The sequence below is a fragment of the Nematolebias whitei genome, chromosome 9 (genome assembly GCF_014905685.2).
Source record: "Nematolebias whitei isolate Nwh7 chromosome 9, NemWhi1, whole genome shotgun sequence".
Taxonomy (NCBI): domain Eukaryota; kingdom Metazoa; phylum Chordata; class Actinopteri; order Cyprinodontiformes; family Rivulidae; genus Nematolebias; species Nematolebias whitei.
This window is the reverse complement of record NC_056506.1, coordinates 11,876,837-11,891,418: the sequence shown is the minus strand read 5'-3', so window position 1 is coordinate 11,891,418 and position 14,582 is coordinate 11,876,837. Positions and strand designations below refer to the sequence as shown.

The 14,582-nt window shown below is 41.7% G+C and overlaps 1 protein-coding gene across 1 annotated transcript in view; it reads left to right on the top strand.

Moving 5' to 3' along the window:
• The window catches only part of dnajb6a (DnaJ heat shock protein family (Hsp40) member B6a), a gene marked incomplete at its 5' end in the record, with an annotated part of 58,934 nt that overhangs the window by 38,732 nt on the left and 5,620 nt on the right, over positions 1–14,582 (top strand). The window contains 2 exon segments of the mRNA XM_037682067.1: positions 3,664–3,801; positions 3,886–4,075. Of these exon segments, the coding sequence (XP_037537995.1) occupies positions 3,664–3,801; positions 3,886–4,075 (328 nt within the window).

Below are 14,582 nucleotides of genomic sequence, written 5' to 3'. Positions count from 1 at the left end.
CCTGCTTAAATCAGCACACGTCCAGGCCCGTCTTAAGTTTGCCCATGACCATTTGGATGATCCAGAGGAGTCAGGGAGAAAGTTATGTGGTCAGATGAGTCCAAAATATAACTTTTTGGTCTTAATTCCATTCGCCGTGTTTGGAAGACGAAGAATGATGAGTACCATCCCAAAAACACCATCCCTACTGTGAAGCATGGGAGAAGCATCATGCTTTTGGGGTGTTTTTCTGCACTTGGGACAGGACGACTGCACTGTATTAAGGAGAGGATGACGGGTGCCATGTATTGTGAGATTTCGGGGATCAATCTCCTTCCCTCAGTTGGAGCATTGAAGATGGGTCGTGGCTGGGTCTTCCAACATGACAATGACCCGAAGCACACAGCCAGGATAACCAAGGAGTGGCTCCGTAAGAAGCATATCAAGGTTCTGGAGTGGCCTAGCCAGTCTCCAGACCTAAACCCTATAGAAAATATTTGGAGGGAGCTCAAACTCCGTGTTTCTCAGCGACAGCCCAGAAACCTGGCTGATCTAGAGAAGATCTGTGTGGAGGAATGGGCCAAAATCCCTGCTGCAGTGTGTGCAGACCTGGTGAAAAACTACAGGAAACGTTTGACCTCTGTAATTGCAAACAAAGGCTACTGTACAAAATATTAACATTGATTTTCACAGGTGTTCAAATACTTATTTGCAGCAGTAACACACAAGTAAATTATTTTAAAAAATCATACATTGTGATTTCTGGATTTTTAAAATTTAGATTATGTCTCTCTCAGTGGACATGCACCTAAGATGAAAATTTCAGACCCCTCCATGATTTCTAAGTGGGAGATCTTGCAAAGTTGCAGGGTGTTCAAATACTTATTTTCCTCACTGTATATATTAGGGGTTGAACAACTATATAGTTTTTAAAGTCCACTTCAACATGATAAAAGTCTACGTCGACTAGTCTGTGTGAAGTCATAGGAACTCATGATGCAATATCATCCATCCATCCATTATCTTTACCCGCTTATTCCATTTTGGGTCACGGGGGTCGCTGGTGCACATGTCCAGCAATCACTGTGCGAGGGGCAGGGTACACCCTGGATGGGTCGTAAGTCCATCACAGGGCCACATAGAGACAAACAAACATTCACTCTCTCACTCACACATAGGGACAATTTAGAGTTACCAGTCAGCCTAACATGCATATTTTTGGTCTGTGGGAGGAAACCGGAGTACCTGGAGAAAACCCACGCATGCACGGAGAGAACATGCAAACTCCACCCAGAAAGACCCCCGGACTGGGATTTGAACCGGGGACCTGTGCCCTGAGAGGCAGCAGCTCTACAAGTTGCGCCACTATATATATATATATATATATATTTTTTTTTTAGGATTATCAAATTTTTTTCTATTTGCATAATGCCAGAATAATGAGGGAGAATTTTTTAAAGCAATTTTTATTACTTTCTGCACAATCAGAAGTTTTAATACACTTCACTAGTATTTGGTACCATTGCCCTTCAACTGTATGACTGGGTCAAACGTTTTGGATCTCCTTCCACAAGCTTTTCACAGTAGATGGCAGGAATTTTGGCTCATTCCTCCTGACAGAACTTGTGTAACTTGGCCATGTTTGGAGGCTTGCCTTTTCAGCTTTGCCTATAAATTTTCAATAGGACTGAGATCAGGGCTTTGTGACGGCCACTCCAAAACATTGACTTTGTTGTCCTTGAGCCACTTTGTAACCAGTTTGGCAGTATTCTTCGGGGTCATTTTCCATTTGTAAGACCCATTTGCGCACAAGCTTGAACTTCCTGGCTGATGTCTTGAGATGTTGCTTCAGTATTTCCACATAATGTTCTCCCTCATGATGCCACCTATTTTGTGAAGTGCACCAGTCCCTCCTGCAGCAAAACAACCCCACAACATAATGCTGCCACCCCCGTGCTTCACAGTCAGGATGGTGTTCTCAGTCTTTTTCCTCCAAACATAACGATGGTCATTATTGCCAAACAGTTCAATTTAGGACATGTCTCCAAAAATGAAGGTATTTGTCCCTGTGTGCATTTGCAAACATTAATCTGGCTTTTTTTTTTTTTAAATCAAAGTTCATGCTCAATCATCCTCGTTGGCTTTTTCATGTTTTTTTGAAGTAATGGCTTCTTCCTGGCAGAGTGGCCTTTCAGCCCATGTACAGTTTCACTGTGGGTAATGAGACACTCCTAACAGTTTCAGCCAGCATCTTCACCAGGTCTTTTGCTTTTGTTCTTGGGTTGATCTGCACATTTCGGACCAAAGCACGTTCATCTCTGGGGCACAGACCCCGTCTCCTTTCTGAGCGGTATGTTGGCTGGACATTCCCATCTTGTTTCTACTTGCGTATAATTGTTTGTAAAGATGAACGAGGAACATTCAGGCATCTGGAAATTGCTCCCAAGGATGAACCAGACTTGTGCAAGTCCATAATTCTCTTCCTGGTATGTTGGCTGGTTTGTTTCGACTTTCCCATGATGTTACATAAGGAAACAGTGTGTTTCAGTTGTTCCTTAAGTTACATCCACAGGTGTGTCTCTGAATAACTCAGATTTTATCAATAAGCTTATCAGAAGCTTCCAAAGACATGACATCAAATTTCCCAAATTGTTTGAAGGCAGGACAGCACGGTGGCGCAACTGGTAGAGCTGCTGCCTCTCAGCGAGAAGGTTGCTGGTTCAAATCCCGGTCCAGGGGCCTTCCTGGGTGGAGTTTGCATGTTCTCTCCGTGCATGCATGGGTTTTCTCCGGATATTCCGGTTTCCTCCCACAGACCAAAAACATGCATGTTAGGCTGATTGGTAACTAAATTGTCCCTTGGTGTGAGCGAGAGAGTGAATGGTTGTTTGTCTCGTTTGTCTCTATGTGGCCCTGTGATGGCCTTGCGACCCTTCTAGGGTGTACCCCACCCCTTGCACAGTGATTGCTGGACACCAGCGACCCCGTGACCCAAAATGGAAGTAGTGGGTAAAAGATGATGGATGGATGGATGTTTAAAGGCATAGTAATCTAGTGTATTTAAACTTTTTACTTTGAAGAAAGGTAAAAAAAAAAAGCCTTAAATCTCTCACTGTCATTATTCTCTGGTATTTTGCAAATAGAAAAAATATTGGTAATCCTAATTGACCTAAAACGGGAAAAGTTTATTCTGATTTCACGTCACAGTGTGAAAAAAATGCATGTCTTTTTAAATTGTGTATGTAAACTTCTGGTTTCAACTATGTGTAGACCGGCTACACCAATCATTTGAGGAAACTGTTTTCTAGTTTTTATATTGCTTAAAAGTATAATTTCTTCAAATGATTGAGGTGACCGGAGGTTAATCTATGGGGGCAAGGCCACCATACACCACCCAGCTCCTCCATTGCACTTGGTGGTGGATAAAATTGCTCCTCCACTGACCAGGACCTGACACACTGCACTGACCTAGAAAAGCAAGGAAAAAAAATTAAAATAAAAATCTGTTCTTCTACACATATATGTTGAAACCTACCAACACTCATGGAGGGGGGACTTCAGTGTCCTGTTTGTGATCATGGACTAAAGAGCTTGTTAGTTTCAGCCTGTGGTATTGTCTTGCTTGCCTCCTGCTGTATTTTCATTGTCTTATTAAACTGTACTTTTTTTGTTCTGGTCTCATAGGATCAGATCAGTTCTTTGATGATCCATTTTTCAGCAGACGGCACCAAGGTCGGGTGAGTCGCAGTCATACAGGAGCCCCGTTTTTTGGAGGCTTTGGTTTTCCTCCATTTGGTGCTGGACTCTCACCTTTTAATCCAGGTGAGAAAAACACCAACTTCTTAAACAAAATGGTAAGAAACTGGTATTGTTTGTTTTAATCTGTCTTGTTTTGTTTTTTCTCAGACTTTGGTCCTTTTGGACCAATGAGTACCATGGGTCACATGGGCCACATGACAGCTCTGGGCAGTCTGGGAGGTGGTGGCTTCACTTCTTTCTCATCCAGTTCATTTGGAGGAGGAGGAAGTAATGGAAACTTTCGCTCCGTGTCCACCTCCACTAAGATTGTTAACGGCAGAAAGATAACTACTAAAAGGTAGATATGAAATGAATGGGTATATATGGTTGTACTGATCAAGATTTTCATCAGAATCAGAAAAAGTTTTTTTATCATTGCACTGAGTTACAACGAGAATATGTCCGTACAGTCATCCGAAAGATGGGTGGAGTGCACATTGCTGCTGCTATAAGCGCAGCCTTCTTATCCTTTTCAGAATACATTTTTTAGATAGAAAAAAAAGACAAAGCCATGAGGAGAGGATAGTGGCATTACAAAAAAGATCTCTTCACACCTTGTTGCGATAGACAAAGCTTTTTCTTATTTCCCAGGAGAAATTGATAAGTCGGCCTGTTCCGAGGCCAACTGGGGAGTCTGATTCAGATAATCTACAATTGTTGATTTATTCAGGCAGACTATTTTTCCTTGTCAGCCTTGAGTCTGTACTGATAATTCCAAGGTCCGAAATGGCCAGATTAGGGTGCATTCTACTGGTTCGTGCTTACGAGCCTCTTCAAGGTTGTTACATGCTGACGAGTCCCAAAGCCGCATGTGGCCTGCGATTTAAATCACTTCCATCTTACGGTTTAGCTCGTAAATCAGTTGATTTTGAGTCCTCAAAGCACGGACCAACCTTCACATAGGCAGCAGCCTGACGATGGCCAAATTAGCTTGTACGTTGATCAACCAGGATCCAGACTATTCCAAAAACAGGAAACCTGTTATCATAACTCCAATTATATGTAATTTTGGCGTCCTCAATCGACAGAAGAGGTAGACATATCACCCCCAGAGATATATCCAGCTGCATGCTTGTTGTCCGAGCAGATGAGTGTTCTTCAGGACCCTGTCGCTTTGTTGAAAAGATTTTGTCATTTGTGTCATAGTAAGTCCAGTTGGTCAGATCCAAAACAGTAGTTTTCATTTCGGAAGATGTGTAAAAATAGGAGCTGCTTCAAAACACAGACAGAGAGCAAAAAAGCAGGAGGAGAACAGGGAGAGGGACGAAATGCGCGCGGCTCGTTACAGAGCCAGTGAGGAGAAAAAAAATAAAATTTTAAATACGAGTATAAGCAGATATCAAGTATAAGTTTGATACTTGAGTTATTATTATTATTATCTAACAATTTCCTGCGGGATCAATAAAGTTCTATCTTATCTTATATTTGGGGCAGCTGTGGCTGAGTGATTAGAGCAGTTGTCCTCCAGTGGTAGATTTGGGGGGTTGATTCCACCAGCAGTCACCTGCTGAAGTGTCCTTGGGCAAAACACTGAACCCCTTATTGCCTCCGTTGTGTGTCCCATCAGTGTATGAATGTGATAAAGCTCTGATTAGTCTTTGTAGAGATCTAGTAGAGTGCTGTATTAATGGGTAAATGAGGGCACATATTGTGTTGTAAAGAATTTTGAGTGTCTTGATAAGATAGAAAGGCACTATATACAGTCCTATATACTATACACAGTCCTATATACTATATACAGTCTTATATACTATATACAGTCCTGTATATTATATACAGTCCTGTATACTAAATACAGTCCTGTATACTATAGGCAGTCCTGTATATTATATACAGTCCTGTATACTTTATACAGTCTTGTATACTACATACAGTCCTTTGTACTATATACAGTCCTTTGTACTATATACAGTCCTTTGTACTACAAACCGGATTCCAAAAAAAGTTGGGACACTAAACAAATTGTGAATTAAAACTGAATGCAATGATGTGGAGATGGCAAATGTCAAAATTTTATTCGTAATATAACGTAGATGACAGATCAAAAGTTTAATCTGAGTGAATGTAACATTTTAAAGGAAAAATATGTTGATTCAAAATTTCACAGTGTCAACAAATCCCAAAAAAGTTGGGACAAGTAGCAATAAGGGGCTGGGAAAAGGTCATTGCTCATCTAACGAACAGCTGGAAGACCAGTTAACACTAATTAGGTCAATTGTCAACATGATTGAGTATTAAAAAAGCTTCTCAGAGTGTCAGTATCTCTCTGAAGCCAAGGTGGTAAGAGGATCACCAATTTCACCATTGTTGCGCAGAAAGACAGTGCAGCAATACCAGAATGGTGTTACCCAGCGTAAAATAGCAAAGACTTTAAAGTTATCATCATCAACCGTGCATAACATCATCAAAAGATTCAGAGAATCTGGAACAATCACTGTGCGTAAGGGTCAAGGCCGTAAAACTCTACTGGATGCTCGTGATCTCCGGGCCCTTAAACGTCACTGCACCTCAAACAGGAATGCTACTGTCAAGGAAAAAACAGAATGGGCTCAGGAATACTTCCAGAAAGCATTGTCAGTGAACACAATCCACTGTGCCATCCGCCGTTGCCAGCTGAAACTCTACAGTGCAAAGAGGAAGCCATTTCTAAGCAAGCTCCAAAAGCTCAGACGTTTGCACTGGGCCAGGGGTCATTTAAAATGGAGTGTGGCAAAATGGAAGACAGTTATGTGGTCAGATGAGTCACGATTTGAAGTTCTTTATGGAACACTGGGACGCCATGTCATCCGGACCAGAGAGGACAAGGATAGTCCATGTTGTTATCAACGCTCTGTTCAGAAGCCTGCATCACTGATGGTATGGGGTTGCATGAGCGCTTGTGACATGGGCAGCTTGCATGTCTGGAAAGGCACCATTAATGCAGAGAACTATGTTCAGGTTCTAGAACAACATATGCTCCCATCTAGACATCATCTCTTTCAGGGAAGACCCTGCATTTTTCAACACGATAATGCCAGACCACATTCTGCAGCAATCACAACATCATGGCTACGTAGGAGAAGGATCCAGGTACTGAAATGGCCAGCCTGCAGTCCAGATCTTTCACCTATAGAGAACATTTGGCGCATCATAAAGAGGAAGGTGCGACAAAGAAGGCCCAAGACGATTGAACAGTTAAAGGCCTGTATTAGACATGAATGGGAGAGCATTCCTATTTCTGAACTTGAGAAACTGGTCTCCTCTGTCCCCAGACGTCAGTTTAGTGTTGTAAGAAGAAGGGGGGATGCCACACGGTGGTAAAAATGGACTTGTCCCAACTTTTTTGGGATTTGTTGACGCCATGAAATTTGGAAACAACAGATTTTTCCCTTAAAATGATACATTCTCTCAGTTTAAACTTTTGATCTGTGATTTGAGTTCTATTCTGAATAAAATGTTAGATGTTGGCACCTCCACATCATTACATTCAGTTTTTATTCACAATTTGTTTAGTGTCCCAACTTTTTTGGAATCCGGTTTGTATATACAGTCCTATATACTATGTACAGTCATACAGGTCTTTCTCAAAAAATTTGCATATTGTGATAAAGGTCAATATTTTCCATAATGTAATGATAAAAATGAAACTTTCATATATTTCAGATTCATTGCACACCAACTGAAATATTTCAGGTCTTTAATTGTTTTAATACTGATGATTATGGCATACAGCTCATGAAAACCCAAAATGCCTGTCCCAAAAAATTAGCATATCATGAAAAGTTTCTCTAAACATGCTATTAACCTAACCATCTGAATCAAAAGACATAACTCTAAATCTGCAAAAGATTCCTGAGGCTTTTAAAAACTCCCAGCCTTGTTCATTACTCAAAACTGCAATCATGGGTAAGACTGCCGACCTGACTGCTGTCCAGAAGGCCATCATTGACACCCTCAAGCAAGAGGGTAAGACACAGAAAGAAATTCCAGACCTTGGGGGACCTGCGGAAGCAGTGGACTGAGTCTGGAGTAGAAACACACAGGCGTGTGCAGGAAATGGGCTACAGGTGCCGCATTCCCCAGGTCAAGCCACTTTTGAACAAGAGACTGCGTCAGAAGCATCTCGCCTGGGACTGCTGCTGAGTGCTCCAAAGTTATGTTCTCTGATTACAGTAAATTTTGCATTTCCTTTGGAAATCAAGGTCCCAGAGTCTGGAGGAAGAGAGGAGACACATAATTCACATTGCTTGAGGTCCAACGTCAAGTTTCCACATTCACTGGGGTGCCATGTCAGCTGCTGGTGTTGGTCCACTGTGTTTTATCAAGGGCAGGGTCAATGCAGCTAGCTATCAGGAGATTTTGGAGCACTTCATGCTTCCATCTGCTGAAAAGCTTTATGGAGATGAAGATTTCATTTTTCAGCACGGCCTGGCACCTGCTCACAGTGCCAAAACCACTGGTAAATGGTTTACTGACCATGGTATTACTGTGCTCAATTGGCCTGCCAACTCTCCTGACCTGAACCCCATAGAGAACCTGTGGGATATTGTGAAGAGAAAGTTGAGAGGCGCAAGACCCAACACTCTGGATGAGCTTAAGGCAGCTATCGAAGCATCCTGGGCCTCCATAACACCTCAGCAGTGCCACAGGCTGATTGCCTCCATGCCACGCCGCATTGAAGCAGTCATTCATGCAAAAGGATTCCCGACCAAGTATTGAGTGCATAACTGAACATGATTATTTGAAGGTTGGCGTTTTTTGTATTAAAAACACTTGTCTTTCATTGGTGGGATGAAATATGCTAATTTTTTGGGACAGGCATTTTGGGTTTTCATGAGCTGTATGCCATAATCATCAGTATTAAAACAATTAAAGACCTGAAATATTTCAGTTGGTGTGCAATGAATCTGAAATATATGAAAGTTTCATTTTTATCATTACATTATGGAAAATAATGACCTTTATCACAATATGCTAATTTTTTGAGAAGGACCTGTATATACTATATATATTTCACCTACCATTATATCAGTTTTTACAGCACAGACTTTCAGAATACATGCCATAAGTATATTGAAGTTATTATAATCAATCCAGTAAACAACATAATCATCAAACGTGATCTTATTCAAGGCAGCTGCCTTGACACTGACGGCACTGAACGTGGCCCACTTGTACTCGGTCACCCACCTTTGCTGGGATGCAGTTGAAACTCTCTTTGAGGTGGGCGTTGAAGATCTTTTCTTTTGCCAATCACTCCCAGCAAGCCCTCACTAAATGTTTGGGTCTATACATTCTGTTCAGCATCTTCCCCCATCATCTGATCCAACCCACTACCAGGTGGTTTTCAGTTCTCCCTTTACCTGAATGTCCAGAACAAATGGCCACAGATCAGATAACATGACTACAAAGTCCATCATTGATTTGGGGGCCTACAGTGTCCTGGTGCAATGTGCATTTATGGACACCCAAATGTGATGGACAAACTATGACTAGCACAGAAGTCCAATAACAGAACACCACTCAAGTTCAGATCAGAGAGGCCAGTCCTCCCAATCACGCTCCTCTGTGGTACATTGTTACTGGCCACAAAGTCCCCCTAGCAGAATAAAGGAGACCCCAGCTGGAGCACCTCTCTGCACCTTGCTAACGACTCCAAGAGGGCTGGGTACTCTGAACTGCTATTTGGCGTAAACAGTCAGAGCTCGACCGCAATCCAAAGGCCCAGGGAAGCTACAGTGTCATTGCATTAACCAGGGAAAACTCCAAACCACAGTACAATGTGTTCGGATAAAATCATCAGCCAATCTTTATAATACGTTTAAAGATAATCCTCATCCGACCTGGCTGCAGAACACTGTATCAGCTCTTTACCCTCATTAGCATCCTCAACGGGGCATGGGAGTTTGCCCAACCAGTATGCATGTTTTGTGGACTTGGAGAACCCATACAGCTGTGTTCCTTGAGGGAGACTGGGGGGTGCTCTGTCAGTATGAGACTGTGGGTTCTTTGCTACAGGTTGGTCTACACTCCCACCCTCACCTATTGGTAGTGATGGAACAAACAAGATTGTAGATACAGATGTTGAAATGAGTTTCCTCTGCAGGGCAGCTGGACTCTCCCTCAGAGAGAGGGTGAGAAGTTCAGTTATCAGGAGAGACTTGGAATAGAAGTGCTGCTCCTCCACATCAAGAGGAGCCAGTTGAGGTGGTTCAGTCACCTGGTAAGGATGCTCCCATGGCACCTCCCCAGGGAGATGTTCCTGGCATCTTGGAGTGGAGACACTGGCGAAGACCCAGGACACACTGGGGAGACTGTTTCTCAGCTGGTCTGGGAACATTTGGAATCCTCCCAGAAGAGCTGGCTGGGGAAAGAGAAGTCTGGACCTCCCTGCTCAAGCTGCTGCCCCCGAGATCAAACTATGGAACAAGCGAAAGATTAAAAAATACTTACTAGGTAAAAAAAAAAGGGATATCATTTACTTACAAAAAAAATAAACAACCACACAATTATAAGCTGTCTAAATGAAACTTTATTCCCTTGGAAAGTAAATAAAAATAACATACTTTGCAAATTTGACCAAAAAAAAAATCAATAGAAATGTTGATAACTCTATATTTAAAACTCCCCATACAACCAAAGGCTAAAGAAACAAACTTTAAAAAAATGTAAATGCAGTTTATCCCTCCAAAGAGCTACTAAGAAAGCATTTTAATATTAACGCTAATAAATGCTCATTCTGAGAAAAGAATATAAAACAATAGACCATATCTTCTATGAATGCAACATAACCAAAATATTTTGGAATCATTAGAAAGATGGATCACACTGAATATTACACTTCCTGAATCTATTTCCAGAGACATGGGAACATTTGGAGTATTATTGAAAAAAAAAAAAAATGGAACTCTGTTGTAATCTGATATTTTTCTGGCAAAAAAATCTTGATTCATAAACAGAGAGCGCTAAAATCAAACCCAGTTTTTTACTTTTTTTTTATCTGAATTCCAATTATATTTGAAATCTCTTGAATTACAGTTCCCTCCAAAAGTATTGGAACAGCAAGGAAAAATCCTTTGTTTTTGTTGTACACTGAAGACATTTGGGTTTAAGATCAAAACATGATTGAGACAAGAGTTCAGGATGTCCGCTTTTATTTCCTTGTATTTACATGTAGTTGTGTGGAACAATTTAGGATATATCACCATTTGCATTTCACCACAGCATTCTGAGGTGAGCAAAAGTAAAGGAACAAATAATCTTAAAATTAATAATATTTCTTATTTGGTGGCATAACCCTTGCTTGCAATGACTGCCTCAAGCCTGCGATCCATGGACATCATCAAACCGTTGCATTCTTCATTTATCCTGATGCATTCTCAATAATCCAGGAAGAAAAATCTAAAAAAAAAATTAAAATCTGCTCCTCTGGACATTAAAAAAAAAAAATTGTAGAAACGTTTCGTCTTTCATCCAAAAGACTGCCTCAGTCTGAGGTGCTGTATTCAGGTCAGTCTTATAGATAGCACCCTCTCGCAGTGGATCAACCAGTTTGCTGCTGACACCAAAACCAGCTGCTCACATGATCAAGTAGGACCATCAGCCTAACCATGGATCATTAGCACACTGATGGCTGTTTGTTATTCACACAGGGCTGAGTGATACTAGCAATAACAGCAGTGTAAGAGGGGGACAGTTGAACACGGAGGCCTCCACCCCTGTTTAATGATGGACGGTTTCTTTTCACAAAGATGGCCTCCTTTACTCTTCTCTCAAACCATCGTTCCTCTCTATCCAGGATGTGAACATCTTCATCCCTGAAAGAGTGGCCTGGAGATGAGTGTAGACCGCGGTCTCCGTGTTCAACTGTGTCACTGATGTTTTAGGGTTTTTCTTCACAGCTCTCTCAATATTTCTGTCATTAACTACTGTTGTTTTCCTTGGCCGGTGTGTTCGACGTCTGTTGCTCAGTTCACCAATAGTTTCTTTCTTATTCAGGATACTCCAAATTGTTGTGCTTGCTATGCCCAATGTTTGTCCAGTGGCTCCGATTGATTTTCCTTCTTTTCTCAGCTTCAGAATGGCGTGCTTTTCTCCCATAGACATCTCTCTGGTCTTCATGTTTGTGTATCCACTTCAACAAGAAATACTTGGTTCATAAATTTAAACACAGGCCAAAAAGTAGACTAGTCACGCAGAGCTATTTAATGTTTGCGCAATCAACATTAAAGGCAACACCTGGTCAACAAGAAACATCTGTCAGTTACATGTTCCAATAGTTTTGCGCACTTGGAAAATGGGTGGGTTCAAACAAAGGGTTGTATGTCATAAATGTAAATATCAGGAAATAAAAGCTGACATTCTGAACTCTTGTCTCATGCTCGTCTTTTGATCTTAAACCCAAATGTATTCAGTGTACAACAAAAACAAAGGAATTTGCCTTGCTGTTCCAATACTTTTGGAGGGGACTGTATATTGAAACACATGAAGGCCTGTATGAAATGTTAATGGAACTGCCCACTAATCCATGTTAATTCTAATCCTAAAACACATACTCCCTTGTTGTAGTTTTTTTCTTCTTTTTTTTTTCACTTTCTTTCCTTCTTTTTCATATCGAAGTCTGACTCTGCTATGCCCTTTTTAAAGTTACACTATTGTGAATTGCCATATTTGTTTGTACTTGTTTTTGCTAAACAGTTTTCTTAAAAAAAAAAAACATACTAGGTAAAAAAAAAAGCTAGAAATAGGTTTGTTTTAGACTGTTTCTGTTTTCTCCTCAGTCTTTTAGTAGTCTTCCATTTAGAATTAGTTTATCGTTTAACTTCTAGTATCTCAGGATGGGCAAAATATATTAATGTGCTTTACTGAAATTACCAAAATTCATTAAATTAATAAAATATCTGGCTTCCATCCTTCCATCATATTTACCTGCTTCTTCCTTTTTTGGGTTATGGGGTCACTGGTGTCCATGTCCATCAATCACTGTGCGAGAGGCAGAAGACACCCTGGACAGGTCTCCAGTCCATCACAGGGACACTTTTTTTTTTGCCAAGATGGCTGCGCTCAGAGCAGTAGCAGCTTCACAGGCTCCCGATACCATCCCAGTTTTTAGAAGTTTTGATATTGACTCTGTGCCTGACTCCGCGCGATTTATGCGTGTGAACTATAGCCGAACCGAACTGATGAGAATAGGAGCGGATTTGCCACGAAATATAGCAGAAATCAGCAACAAACTCAAAACTACACTCGGCAGAATGCAGATCTTAAAGTCATCTACCTGGAAGCTGCAGCAGAGGCGTTCCAGCGGGCAGAAGAGGAAACGCTGCTCCCGGCTTAAGAGGAGAGGATGCCGGGCGGGGGTTATGGTGAGGCTACGAGCTAACGCTAAAGCCGGTAAACTCCCCATGCCGTCTCTCTTTCTGTCGAATGTCCGCTCGTTGGACAACAAGGTGGATTTACTTTGTCTGAGAGCGGGCGCCTCAGAAGAGATGAAGATGTGTGCGGTGCTTTGCCTCACAGAAACGTGGATTACAAGCAAAACGCCGGATACAGTCTTCCAGCTGGATGACAGACCTTTTTTTCGAGCGGACCACTGCAGCGAGCTAACGGGGAAATCACGGGGAGGCGGAGTGTGCATTTACGTGAGTAAAAGTTGGTGCACGAACTGTACTGTTGTAAATAGCTCATGCTCGAAGGCTTTGGAGCAAATAACAGTGAAATGTCGGCCACATTATCTACCCCGCGAGTTCACTGTGACTTTTATCACAGTTGTTTACATTCCTCCGGACGCTAATGCTAATGAATCACTGCAGGAGCTACATGATATAATCAGCTCGCTGCAGAACAAACACCCCGAAGCTCTTTACGTTGTAGCCGGAGACTTTAACCACGTGAATCTAAAGGACTGTCTCCCAAGCTTTAATCAACATGTGACAATTCCGACACGTGGAGACAAGACGCTGGACCGTGTTTACACGAACGTAAAAGATGCATACAAAGCTGAACCCCGCCCCCACCTAGGACTGTCAGACCACATCTCAATCTTCCTGGCTCCTGCTTACATGCCCCCGCTGAGACGCTCCAGACCATTACAAAAGAAAGTTAAATGCTGGATCCAGGACAGTGGCCCCATACTGAGAGATTGTTTTGACCGAACAGACTGGCAGATTTTTAGAGAAGCTGCTAAAAATGGAGGTTCGCTTGATCCTGAACTGTTTCAACAAACATTTTGTTGCTTCTGGTTCTTTATTTGACACAGTAACTAATGGAAAATCAGCCACTTCACTTAATAACCAAACTTCTACAAATCAAATCCCTCCTACAAGTCAATCCTCAGTTAATCACAGCTTCTCTTTTTCTCCATTCTCAGTCAGTGAGGTCAATAAACTGTTAAAAGATCTTGATCCTAAAAAATCTGCAGGTCCAGATGAACTTCCACCTTATTTCTTAAGGCTGGCTGCTCATATCATCACAGTCCCTGTGACCCACATCTTCAATCTCTCCATAAGACAAAACTCCATCCCAGACACTTGGAAAACAGCCTTTGTTCTTCCTTTGCTGAAGGGAGGTGACCCCACCTCACTGAACAACTATCGACCAATCTCTAAACTCTGCATTTTAGCCAAGGTTCTAGAAAAACTGATAAACTCTCAAATCAAAAATTACCTGGACTCATTTAACATCTTACCTCCACATCAATCTGGTTTCAGGAAACAACACAGCACAACCACTGCTTCACTGAAGGTTCTTAATGACGTTGTTGAAGCACTGGATGCTAAAGATTATTGTGCTGCACTTTTCTTAGACCTGTCTAAAGCTTTTGACAC